This window comes from Fundulus heteroclitus, chromosome 6 (assembly GCF_011125445.2).
Source record: "Fundulus heteroclitus isolate FHET01 chromosome 6, MU-UCD_Fhet_4.1, whole genome shotgun sequence".
NCBI lineage: Eukaryota > Metazoa > Chordata > Actinopteri > Cyprinodontiformes > Fundulidae > Fundulus > Fundulus heteroclitus.
The window spans coordinates 8,331,267-8,344,249 of record NC_046366.1 but is presented as its reverse complement, the minus strand read 5'-3'; the positions used below and the strand labels follow the sequence as shown (position 1 = coordinate 8,344,249).

The 12,983-nt window shown below is 42.7% G+C and overlaps 1 protein-coding gene across 1 annotated transcript; it reads right to left on the bottom strand.

The window, feature by feature from the left end:
* Positions 1-5,324: 5,324 nt before the first annotated feature.
* On the bottom strand, positions 5,325-12,892 carry si:ch211-252f13.5. Its single transcript, XM_012868330.3, has 7 exons — positions 12,861-12,892; positions 10,146-10,914; positions 9,187-9,392; positions 7,960-8,130; positions 7,675-7,827; positions 7,343-7,409; positions 5,325-7,236 (listed from the first exon to the last, which is right to left on the bottom strand). Exons 2-7 carry the CDS (start codon positions 10,795-10,797, stop codon positions 5,669-5,671), a joined length of 2,817 nt encoding a protein of 938 aa, XP_012723784.2. The 5' UTR covers positions 10,798-10,914; positions 12,861-12,892; the 3' UTR covers positions 5,325-5,668.
* Positions 12,893-12,983: the final 91 nt, after the last annotated feature.

Here is a 12,983-nt window from a genome sequence, read left to right as displayed (position 1 = left end):
GGCCAAGCCAGCATACATATGGGGCCAGGGTTCCTCTTTCTTAGACCATAACTACTTTAGTCACCCTCAACTAAAGCTGCCATTTCAATTTCTTCCAAGAAATGATGCCTTTGTTAAATTATGCAACTTGTGTCCGGATGTCGTCTTGCTTGGCGACAGTCTGATCACAAAACGAGAATTCGAGCACCATGACTTACTGTTGGGATTTCCCAGAGTCGTGATTTATGAACCTTTCCCTGCAAAACAATAAAGTGCAGGTTATGCCCTTACTGCATATGTGTTTTTTCTTTTTTTTTTTTCTTTTTTTAAACATATGCCCGTGATTCCAGTGTTTTTTGATCTTGTGCCAAACCAGTGCAGTTCTCCACGACTGAGAAATGAGAAAGAAGTTCATTATCACATAAACTACCTGGGTAACCTGGCTGTCTATATTCATGACAAAGGAAAACTGTTTTAGTGATCGGTAATAAGAAACACCTGGAGGCTCCCATGAGGGGGAAACATGTTCTGCTGAATCTCTAAATCTCTGCCATGAATGATAGACTAGCAGTTTATTGTTGTTGTAGGAAGTTATTGGTATCTACAGAAGGCTTTGAAACATTAGCAGCACAAACTTATTTTGTTTATAACGTTGGATGGTGCAAGAATAAATGAAGAAAAATAAAGATGATTCTCCATGATCAAACACTGCAAAGAATTATTTTATGTGCACTTGCCCTCTTCATTTACTGTCATGGAAAAAAAAAAAGATTTGCCCTCTTGTAGATTCCTTCCTGTGTTTCCTCTTCCTCACACTAAAAATGTTTTAGATCAACACATGTTGAGATTAGACTGAGATATGTGCAGTCAATTTACAAAGCTTTCGAAAGCGTGAACGGCCTTTATAAGGTTGCTTAAAAAAAAATGTTTTTTATCCTAAACTAACCAAACTGAAACAAAATTAAGTACTTCATCTTTTTCTGTTGTCATTTTGATGATTATGGCTTAAAAATAAGGATATGTCACATAAGACCTATGAAAAAGGCTATTTCCAATAAGTATCTTCCTTTCTATGTGATCTAATACTTGGTTGGACCTCCTTTTGCAGGAATTACTACATCAGTGTGGTGTAGCATGAAGGCGATCAGCCTTCATGCTACACCAAATTACTTGCTGAAGTGTAATGAAAGCACAAATTACTTGGACAGCTGCCTTCCGCTCATCTGGATTGTTGAGTCTGGTGTCTCTCATCCTCCTCTTGACAATGCTCCATAGGTTGTCTTTGGGATTAATATCAGGCGTGTTGGTCTATTCAGCACAGTAACACCCAGGTCACTAAACCAGCTTGTTGAACCTCTGGTAGTGTAGGCTGGTAGCAAGTCCTGTTGGAAAGTTTAATCAACCTTCATCAAGCTTGCCATAGCTGGCATAGCATAGCTGCCCTAAATCTACTTGGTAGATGGCCAACAGATGACAGGACACCTCAAACCATCACCGTTTGCAGAAATCTCTCATTGAACTTTAAGCAATGTGGATTCTGTTCCTGTCCACTCATCCTCCAGATTCTGGGACCTTGATTTCCACAAGAAATGCAAACCTTACTTATTTCAGAAAGGAAGACTTTGGACCATGGATCATCGGGGGGACCTCTCATTCCCCCTGGTCTCCCTCCCTCCTCCCATTCAATCTGAATGCGAACCTCAGATGCATTTTAGTGTGAGGTTTTCATCCGGACACCGCAATCAAGTTTACTTTTTAACAAGTTTGTTTTTTTTAATGTGGACAACATCTATGTGTTAACCTCTGATTTACACATTTAATAAACCCTTCTCATTGATTTTTTTTTGTTTTGTTTTGTTTTTCACAGTTTCACTATGAACAAAATGATCTGCTCACCCATTTTTAATCCACGTTAACATTCATGAGGTGTTTTGCATCGACCTCTGAACCTGAGGCGGGACCAGGTACGCAAACATTCAGGTGCAGCTGTGATCTGTAAAAGAAAAATGTGTGCTGGTGTGCAAGAGCATGGTTTTCTAAATCAGATTTTTTATTTTTTATTTTTTATTTTTTTTTACTATATGCCATTTTCTTTTTCTTGGTGTATGTACACTTTTAGTGTGGATTCCAAACAGTTTTATAAATGAGACCCCAGTTCTTTCTCCACTTAGCTTGAAAGACAGACTTTAGATGTTGTCTCTGGTTCAGGAGCAGCTTGATGCAAGGAATACAACATTTGTAGCTCATATGTTGGATTCTGCAGTTCCACAAGGCTCCTCATGTGTTGACTCCAGCCTCAGTCCACTCCTTGTGAAGCTCCCTCAAATTATTCAATGGATTTTGAATGACTATCCTCTCAAGGCTATGGTTATCCCTTACCCAACCATACTTTTTCCATCCACTCAACTTTCTAGGAATGATGGCTAGCACTATGAGAACAACCATATTTCTTAGCAATGACCTGTTGAGGCTTAACCGTCCTTGTAGACAGTGTTGGGTACTATCTTCTGTTCTTTTTTACTGAAACCTGTAAGCAACCTATCCCATGATCCTGTTGGCCATAATCTGATCATTGCACAGAATCTTTACAATAAAACACTTTTTAAATTTTGTGTTATGTCATTTTCTAATTTCTCTAAGGCAAAGAACTTTAGGTTTTAGTGTCCATAATAATAATAATAAAACTAATTATAATAATAATAATAATATAACTAATAATAATAATAATAATAATAATATAACTAATAATAATAATAATAATAGGTTTTTGTAATCTGTAATCATCAAAATTACAAGTAAAGGCTTGAAATATTTTCCTTTCAGTTCCACTTTCTGAAATAAGTGCCAAATTTTTTTTTTTTTACTTTTTCACTATCTTTTTCAATACTTACCTGTAGATGGTGGCTCTCACTGTGGTTTGCTGAAGTCTTAAAACTTATTTAAGTCTTTAGGACTTTGTCAGACCAGGTGTAAATTTTAACCAAAAAATGTGAGTATTCACAGTTAATTCATGATTTAACAGGGGGCAGTAACATACTTTGACTCATGGCTTGACTGCTTCTAACCTTGGTTTCTTGATGAATTAAAATGAAATCATATTTTGAAAACCGTATCACAGAAGTCTGTGAGATGAGCATTAGCCAATAAATATGTTTGATGCATTTGCTCCTTTTATAGCAAAGCCTGTTGCAACGTAGCTCAAATTTCTCCAGTAACAGGGAAGCTGCATGAAATAAGTCTTACCATTAAAATGTTGTCTGCCTTGCATATAATCCCTACCATATACATCATGTAGACACAGTCCCACAGAGAGACATCACAGCAAACCTGATAAATATGTTTATTGCGTCAACAGAAAAAAAAATCAAATATACACTTCATTGCAAGTTTGCATTTTTAAATACCTTCTGTTATTTTTTTTAAACAGGGCCCTAGTCTTTATCTTTATATTTAAAACACAGGGTCAGTAAACATTGCGTGCTTCATATACTCACAGCAACAAAAATGTCATCTAATTTGAAACATATGCCCGGGAAATGAACGACGACCAGTGCTGATGAAATTGGACGCTTCCAGGAGCTCTTTTGCGATAACGGAGTAGGCTGCCTGAATTACATTGAAGAACAACAAAAACATGCCGGCTGAAGACAATTCAGAGCAGAAAGCTCAAGCTTGAAAGATTATTGTCCTATAAGAAGAGTTGAATTATAATTATGTACAAACAAAACCACTGGTTTAGCATTATATAAATGAAATGTTAAATACCCTGTAGCTCATTTGAAATGTTGGAAAAGCTAAATCTAGGTTGCAGACTATATAATCAAGCAGTTTACAGGAACATTTTGAAGGCAAACATAATTTCATTGTTCTGCCATGGGTATATTTACAGCAGAAGATATTTTCCAGATGGCAAAAACATCGGAAGCCTGTTAAGATTGTCTTTTGTGCCCATTCCCCAATAGCTTCCACAATAATATTGCTTAATAAAACGGTGAGTAAACCGCTGGCTTCTGCTGTGTCTTTTGAACTTGAGCAGGACAATGAAGTTGGTTCCCTTGATGTTTGACCTGGTGCAGGGGAGTGCACAGTATGGTGCTCGCCATAATTAAGGACAGACGCTCAGTTGGGATGATATACGCTCCACCGCATACCTCAGGGTGAGCAACAGCTAGTTTGAAAACATTGTTGGATCAATAATGGCGAGAATGCCGGCCTCTTGACTGGTTAACTGACAAAATGGGTTTTACACACGACGTGGAAGTGATAATCCTGCATTCAAAATGCGGCAAAGCTGCTAGGAATGCATGTAAAATGGAATTACTGCATACAATAGTTGTAGGAAGTCTCTCCTTTGCGTTTTGCTTTTTCACCTCTTGGAACAAAGAATAACTTGTCACAACCCACAGGTAGATGTTTGATTATTTTTATTGCTAGATTCCTGGGAACGGTGCAACCTGTCAGACTTTCATCTTTTTCTATTATTTGTTAGTCTCTGGATTTACTTAGTTACTCTTGTTTCACTCAGGTCCTCATTTTCCTGCCTGCCTGTCCTCCGTTCACTTATTATTTTGTCAGTCTGTTTATTCATTGTGGTTTTGTGTCATTGATATAGGTTCTGTTTTCTGAATTTACCTTTCAGATAAAAACCACAGAGATTTCAAACGATTTAAACCAGAATCAGAGAGAGACATTTGAGTGCAATGTGTTTTTTAAAGGGTCATTTACACTCCCAGCAAATTATTTGTTTGAGACGAGTGGAAGCTTTGTTCGGTAAGCAGCCATGTTGGGAGCTACCGGTGTAGCCCATTGCTCATGCAGTATGACTGATCATGACCCAAGACCAAACCACTCTAACTGACCTCCTGCTAGCAGAAATTTATTGGAGTCATATAATCCTATGTCCTTATATGGTATCACTTTACAATAAGGCTCCTCTTACAGATGGCTAACAAATAGGTTATAAATGTGTTATTAATCAATCTACAAACACTTTATAACTCATTCATAAGTGTTTATTATACATTATACAATCTGACCAATTTGTGCTTAAAAGGTAGCAATTTAGTTTGAAATGTTTAATATAGACTCTAGATAAAATATGCAGTTGAATAGATTAGGCTCACCATTTGTCAGTTCTGTCTCTTGCTCACCCTTAAATAATGCATAATAAACACTTATGAATGCGTTATAAAGTGTTTGCAGATTAAGTAATAACATATCTAAGTAATTATTAGCAATCTGTAAGAGGACCCCTATTATAAGGTGGTGTATATATATATATATATATATATATATATATATATATATATATATATATATATATATATAAAAATTTCCCCCTCAGATGATACAGTGCGTTGCCAAACTTGGCCACTGTAGAAGAAATCCTTTCACGACAAAAAAACAGTCAATTATGAAACCACAAAAGCTGCAAGAGATTAAATATTGAATGGGGCCAAATGAGCAGCACCTTTGTCATTACACTTAGAGGTACATACCTGGGGTCTATACACTGTTTTAGAACAGGTGAAACACTCAAGGTGCCATTTATATGTAAGCCGGCACCATTTGCTACCTTGCAGAAAGCTGCATTGTGGTAATATGATAAATGTCTGTGGTCTTATTGCTGGGACTAACTCATATAGGAAGAAATAGAACAAGAGAGTTTTGCCCTCTCCGGGCTGGTTCATCATGCTGCCACCCAGAGAGCCGACACCCCACTTCCTGTTTGCTGACTGATCTGATTGACTCGTCCACGTACACAGTCTAGGATGAAGAAGACAGCGGTGCCGTTATAAACCTGGAAGGACGCTCGAAGGCTCACGCTGGCCCATTGGCTTCCCTCAAGCATCTGACCCGCCACCTGCTGGGCTACGGGTACAGGCCGCAGCCCCTCTGCTTCACGGCCTCCTTCAGGATCGCCTCGCCTCAGCAGAGTCACCTTGATCAAGTTGCAGGAGTGAATGAGTTTGAGGTCCAAAGCCACACTGACTGTGCCACTCTCCCTGAAGACAAAGTCCTTTCGCTGGTTTGGGGATCCTTTCCCCAGCAGCCCCATCTGGGGCACCTGGGGGCTGGTCTGGTGGAAGAACAGAGGCTTGTTTCGAACTGCTCCTGATGGAAGGCCAGTGTTGGCCACAGAGGCAGTCAAAGAGGAAGAGATGGCAGCGGGGACCCAAAACAGACTGAGAAGACTGATGCCGGTCTCATCGCCAAAGAAGCGTACGTTGCACTGAGCGGGAGAGAGGATCTCAAAGCCGATTGCATCCCCGGGACTGACTGTCGTGGCCCCAGAAAGAGATAGAGATGTGTCTCGGTAGTGAACGCCTGGTTTGAAGACTCGAAACATCTCCAGGGAAGTCCCGTTTTTGTTGAGATACGCCACGAGCTGAAACCCGTCACTCACACAAGCCTGGCCCATGGAGTAGAGCGCCTGCTGAAACACGAAACGCACTGTCCCACTCTCTGCGAAACGGATCCCTCGACCGTCGTGAGTCAGCCCCACAACGTAAGGGTCAGAGGTGGAGGCCACGCGGAAGGCCGGCCGGTAGTTTGTGTGGTAATGCGCAGACACCATGGCCTGTGCAGTCATGGCAACCGCCCCTGTGTCGTGAGAGAGCCAGAAGATGCTGAGCATAGCTGCCGAGCTGTCATAGAGCTGCAGGCCCTCGCTGCTCTGGTTGCAGTGATGGCTGGCGCTCCGGAGGAAGAGCGACATGATGTGACCCGGCCCGACTTCTGCCACCCCGCTGATGCTGACACTTTGAAGGGACCTCCGTTCCCGGTGCTCCACCCGGATGCCGCTCAAGTCGCGCCCCTCCGAGCCATCCGTGTGGTTTATACGCAGGCAGACCTGGATGAAGCTGCGACAGCCGTGGCTGAGGGACAGAACGGCGTCCAGCCAGACCAAACCGTGCTGCCTCAGCACCAGCTGCCCATCCTCAGCCGAGACCAGACCCACTACGGCCCTCTCCTGGATGTGAAGCTGCACGCTGGGGAAGGCCTGGACCAGGATCTGGCCCTTTGGACCCTGCAGACTCATGTCTCCGGACCAGGACAGAGACAAAGCAGAAGCATCAGCGACAGCGGGGCCAGTGCAGATGGTGTCTGTGAGGAACGTACACGGAGAAACGACAGGTTCCCCGTCACACTCGCTGCAGGCCTGGCACTCATCCACCTGGGAGCTGTAAAAGTAGCCATGGCCGCACATTCCAGCGTTGGCATCCCGTGTCGTCATGCCCTGGCACTTGAATCCGCCTGGGGATAGCACAGCAAGCAAATTGGGAAAGAATTAAACACACGTTATTCAGAAAAGGGGAAAATGAGTGAAAATAGGGCAGTGCCGCAGTATTCTCTATAGTACCTGGAGTGTTAGTACACTTCTGTTTATCTCTGCACAAGTGTGAGATTTCAAGACACTCATCTCGGTCCTGCAACAGCAACAAAATTGTTACGGCCAGCAGGGAATAGAACGATCCTCTGCCTGCTCCTTCCCTCGACTGTTTTTCAACTGCAAAAGTTAGTTTGAGCTACCAAGCTTTTCTCTTATCTGTTGTTAGCACAAGCCTATTGACAGTAATTAATATAAATGTGTTATGATGCGCAGAAAATGGCTCGTTTTTTCTCTCATGCAGCAGTTCAGCGGGCGTGACTCAGTTGAGTTAGTAGAGCATGAGAAGAATTAAAAGTCCTAACCTGACAGATCCTGTCGGAATGGAACGAACACTGAGCCACCAGGAAGAAGCCGGGGGGGCAAACGGTGCACTTTTCACAGCGAGGATGGCCGCTGCTGTAGCTGCAGTATTCCTCAGGACCACAGCTCCCACAAGCCACCTGGGCCTGTCCCACCTGATCACATTAAACACGGTTATACTACGACAATGTCTGTAACAGCACCGAAGCATTTGTGTGGCGCAGTGGTTCAGGAATCTTTTATTTTACCCCCCAGATATTTTAACGTCTGGTAGAACCTGAGCTCACCTCCATCACACTGGCCTCCATGTCCACTTTGTGCAACGACAGCGCTTGCTGTGTTCGGTGGGCTCTAACCTGCCCACTCAAGGTTTCCAAGTGGCCGTCCAGCTCCTCCTGGAGATTCTGGAAAGACGTCTGTTTGATAGTGTCCATCAGAAAGCTGTACTGGGCTTTTACCTGCGACCATAAACGTGTTTTAGTTTCAGTGCAATCATTGCAGAACGCGATACACCTTAAACACAGGATGCAAAAATGTATTTTTGTTATCTCTTTTATCTGCGATGCCTTGCTATAGAACTCTTTCACTCTTGTCAAGTTAGAACCACAAAGTTGTGGCACTCTTTTGGCAAACGGGTTAAAATGCTCCGGTTAAGTGAGACCACGATGAAAGCCTTGTAGCTTATATGCAAAATGCAATGTACAGCTGAAAACCAACGCGCTAAATTTACCGTCTAGCTAACGCATGAAACACACTGGTGGTAGCATCTTGTTACGAGGGGGCTTTTCTTCAGCAGGGACAGGGAAGATGGTCAAAGTTGACGGGAAGATGTCCGACACTAACTACAGGGCAACCCTCGAAGAAAAACTCTTTGTGCCGGGCTCTTTTAGACGCATCCCAGATCCAATACACCAGAATCAAATGGCTGAAATGCATCCTCGGAATGGCATCAAAGGAGTTCTGCAAACGGTCTCATTTGATTCAGGTGTGCAGAAAGTAAACACATCGAAAAGTTGCACAAAATTGACTCTTGAGGGTTTGACAACCCTGCGTTAGACGCTGGGAAAGAATATGGGTCAACTTTGAGAAGAACTACGACCCTAAACATATTGCCAGGAAAATGTGTATTCATGCGTTTGAATGGCCTAGTCAAACTCCAGACCCAAATCCAATGTAGAATTTGAGGCAAGACTTAAACATGTATGTTTATAGACGTTATTTTATAAAGAAGAATGTCTGCCGGTCAGAAGCAGAAAATCAGAAATTATTTGCTGATAGAGACCCCAAAGGATTTCCATGAACACTTGAACGCGAACGAGACGTTTGAAGCGAGGGATTTACATTTTATCCCGATGTAAAGGTGCTTTCATGAGCAGATTAAATAACACTGGTTCTACACAGAGCTGACCCAGATTCACTCAAGGAATCCTTCTCCTCAGATTTCTGTAGATTGGTTCTCTCCTTACCAACAACCAAACAGCCACAATCTTCCTCATCAATCACAGTAACCTTACTTGCTCCATCTGCTCATACATCCTCCTTTGTTGCTGTAGTATTTCCCTCTGCTGGTTAACCAGCGCCCCCTGCTGTTCACTGAGGAGCCTCTGCAGTTCCTTGACCTCATTCTGCTGGCCTTTGAGGGCCTCGACGAACCTGTCCTGGCTCTTGGACAGCTGCAGCTGCAGGACAAGAGAGTCCTCTGATGGAACCTCGTTGGACCCTGTGGAAAAGACAGAGAACCAAACATGAGCAGTGGTATTTCTTCCTGATTAAGATGCATTTTAGTTAGTTGCAGGCAGGCACCGACGCGGGGCCAGGTGATCAAGCCCGAAAAAGGCACCTACTGCAAAATCTATTAATAGAAATAATCACGTTAGGATATATTTAGCGCAAATAATAATGTTTGTTAACATAATCGATATATGTCCAAGCTAACTAAAATTATCAAATTTAATAATGAAAGGAATAAATAAATAAATACTAGGTATCAGACATAAAAGGGCCACATTACGCATGCTTCTTCATAACCAAAATTATATTACGAATTCAACGTCAAACTTATCCAATTTCTGCTCGGTATGATAATATAATAATAAAGCATAATAAAGCATGCTTTATTAAATACAACTATTTACAAAAGGCAAGGCAGTGTTTGATGAACATAGATTATTATTATGCTGATAAAATCCCAGAGGCTTGTGCGCAATGCGTATGGATGAGACCGGTGCAGAATCACCATCAAATATCAACGCAGTTCTGGGGGATTGATGGCAGGGGAAAATATATTGTTTATTTTTAAATACTGATAAATGAAGAAAAAAAATGGGCTTTAGCAAAAAAAAAAAAAAAAGAAAAAGAAAAAAAAGGCACTTTTCTCACCCAGGGCCAAAACGGCATGAGCATCTCTATGAGATCTATCTGAGCACCTACCTGCTCCTGACATTAACCAGGCAAACATTGATCGGACACTGACCTGGCTTCACGTCACATGCCAGCTGTATCCAAGCCCCGCGATCCAGACCAAAGTCTGGGAGCTCGCCGAGGAACTGCGCTGCTCTGTCCATCAAACGGACAGGAGAAGACTTTCGTCTCCCGTTGTCTCCAGCCTGCGCCCTGCAGCTCTCTCCGACACATGGCTGCTGCTGCTGCTGCTGCTGGCTCACCCCCGGAGACAATCTGCACCCAGTCCCTTTACACTCCGGCGAGGCGCTGTCATCATTCGTGGGTCGGTGAGAAACGGTGGCGGAACAAGACCCACCGACGCAGCCAGGATGAAAAACCTCCGCCGTGATAGTCCTGGGGTTCGTCCTCCGGATGCCATCGGTGCCGACGCCTCCGTGCTGAGACTGGACATTGCCGTAGGATGATATTGGGGTGCTCTGAGCTTGGTGCTGACGGAGATGACCGTCCTGTTGGTAGCTCGGATAAACCTGTCCCGTCCTGGGCTGTGCAGAGTGCTGCAGCCGCGCCCGGGGAGCGGACGCCTCCGTGCGCCCCTGGCAGTGCGCTCCGACGCACGGTCTGCTCCAGTCCTGGCCGGGGAAGCAGCGCGTCCCCCGGCACGCTTCGGATCCGCTCCCTGGACAGAGTGCACAGATGGACAGGAGCACAAAAGCAGCCTTCATGTTGCAATCTTTCCACGGGCAAAATATACAGAGGCCACGTGGGGCTGGTGGCAAAAAAAAAAAAAAAAAAAATTCACTCGTCCACTTCTCAGATTAATGGATTCGTTCTGATCATCTCTGTGAGGGGAAGAAAAAACTTTCTGAGCAAACACCTACATAACTCAACTTTATTGCACTTATTCAGTTTGCCTCCATTGCACACAGCGCAGCTTCTGGTTTCTATCTGTGTCTAGCCCTCATGTGGTGCTCACTGCTTCTAATTGGCAACAGCTTTTGCTCCTATAGTCTTAAATTAACCCGTAGCTTTCCCAGACATACCACTCAGCCCAGTCACTCCATTCCACCAATAAATGGATTTGGTTGTTATTTTGGATATCCCCGATTTCATTCTCAGGTCTAAAAGGTCATTTAGTGTCTTCGTCCATCCTGTCCAGAAGTTTACAACTTCAACAGGGAAGTCGTATGTTTTACCTTTAAACAGACAGGATTCCTCATCTTTCTCCTGTCTGTGCGCTTTTCATTTGGATGAAAGGGCCTACTTTGTGGGGGTTTTTAACAGGCCCACATGCCTCTAAAAGGATTAAAAACTTTAAATGCCATCCAGACTTTCATCTTGCCTGAATAAAAGGGCTGCGGTGGGACTTTTGGAACGCAGTCTTCTTAAAGTTAAAGCCAAAACTGGACTTCCTGTTTAATTTCAACTTAATGACACCCATAATGACACTCTTTATGAACTTATTCCCCTTTAATAAAGATTAAAAATTTGCTTTCACGTGTCTTATTTTCTCTGAACTAGAGCATAATCAGTTGTGACTTCTCTCAGCTCTAAGAATACTTCCCCCACACTTATTTTACCTGATATGATACTGATGGTCAGATTTAGACTCATCATGGCCATGATATTCATGTGTTTTGTAAACTCAGTGATGCGTGCTCGTTTTTTTAAGGTGAAGGGAAAAACAACGTGAATGAGTTTTAAAACAAGAACTGTGAACAACACTCAATGTCCGTCTAAGCTTCCAAGTCTCATGTTGTTGATTTAACTTTGAAGATATTTAACTCTTCAGCTGTTACTGTGCTTTTAGGCTTGAAAACCGTTAACGCCTCCACAGATTTTTTTCCCCCCAAAGATGTGGACATTAATAGATAACAGTAAGCAGTACAGAAATATGCTTGAGTTTGGCAAGACAGCAAATTTTCTTCCTTATCCCTTTGCTGGTCGTGTCATCGTGGCCAAACACCTCAATTCCTATCCCATCTGAGCTTAAAACTTCTTCTAAAATGTATTCTCAGTCTATGTTGATGTAAAACTTGCCTCACTGCAGAGGATGACACTATAGTGTTCAAGCAGTTTCCAGCTCATAGCGTTGCTGGATTGTGCTTCAGTATCTCACCCATTTTTCTAACAGGAGGCGTACAGTTTGAGTGAGATGGTTGAAACGTGGATACCGCTATGTGTTCTAACAAGACAATGGTTCCAAACACACACCAACACTGCATTATACATTGAAATACAATGTATAATGCAGGTTAACGCTAAGCTTGATTGAGCTTTTGCTTTTTTTAAAACCACTATTAGACAGGAAACAAGCAAGAAAGGGGGGCAGGAGTTTAAAGTAGCGGCGCCGGGTGTACTGTACTCTTTCACTACACCGGGCGCCAACCCTGGTTGGATAGTTTTGGGAATGTATTGTCAAAGGAATCTGTTTTCCATATTTTCTTTTGTAGATCTTTTCATTGTGTTGCGTTCCAAGGATAGGTAGAAACATATGACTGGGTTGGAAAGGAATCTGGATGTTTAAACTTGGGCGACAGGCAGCAGCTTAATCCTATCAAAAACACTTTACATCAGAGGAATGGAAAAAACATTTTTTTTGCAAGTGTGTAATTTCTAATAGTTCTTGAATATTCTATATCTGAACTTCCTATTTATATATCTTCTGCATTCGTTACCATAACATGCCAAAAATATAAAAACGAGGAAGCGTTGTGTGTGGTAATATCTCAACTTCATCATCTAATGCCACAAAGTGTAAAGCATCACTCGAACCGGTATACCTCACTGGCATCCCTTGACTACATTTATACTGTCACGTGTCACAGAGGCCATTTCTCTGAGTCACTCTTGAACATGGCAAAGACAAGAAAAAACATACCACTGCATGTCAGCCAGATAAGTGTCAGAA

Coding starts and splice junctions, on each gene's coding strand:
- si:ch211-252f13.5 (XM_012868330.3), bottom strand. CDS start 10,797: ATGAAGGCTGCTTTTGTGCTCCTGTCCATCTGTGCACTCTGTCCAGGG. Junction 9,393..10,145: donor GGCATGTGACGTGAAGCCAG/GTCAGTGTCCGA, acceptor TCTTTTCCACAG/GGTCCAACGAGGTTCCATCA. Junction 7,828..7,959: donor TGGAGGCCAGTGTGATGGAG/GTGAGCTCAGGT, acceptor TAATGTGATCAG/GTGGGACAGGCCCAGGTGGC.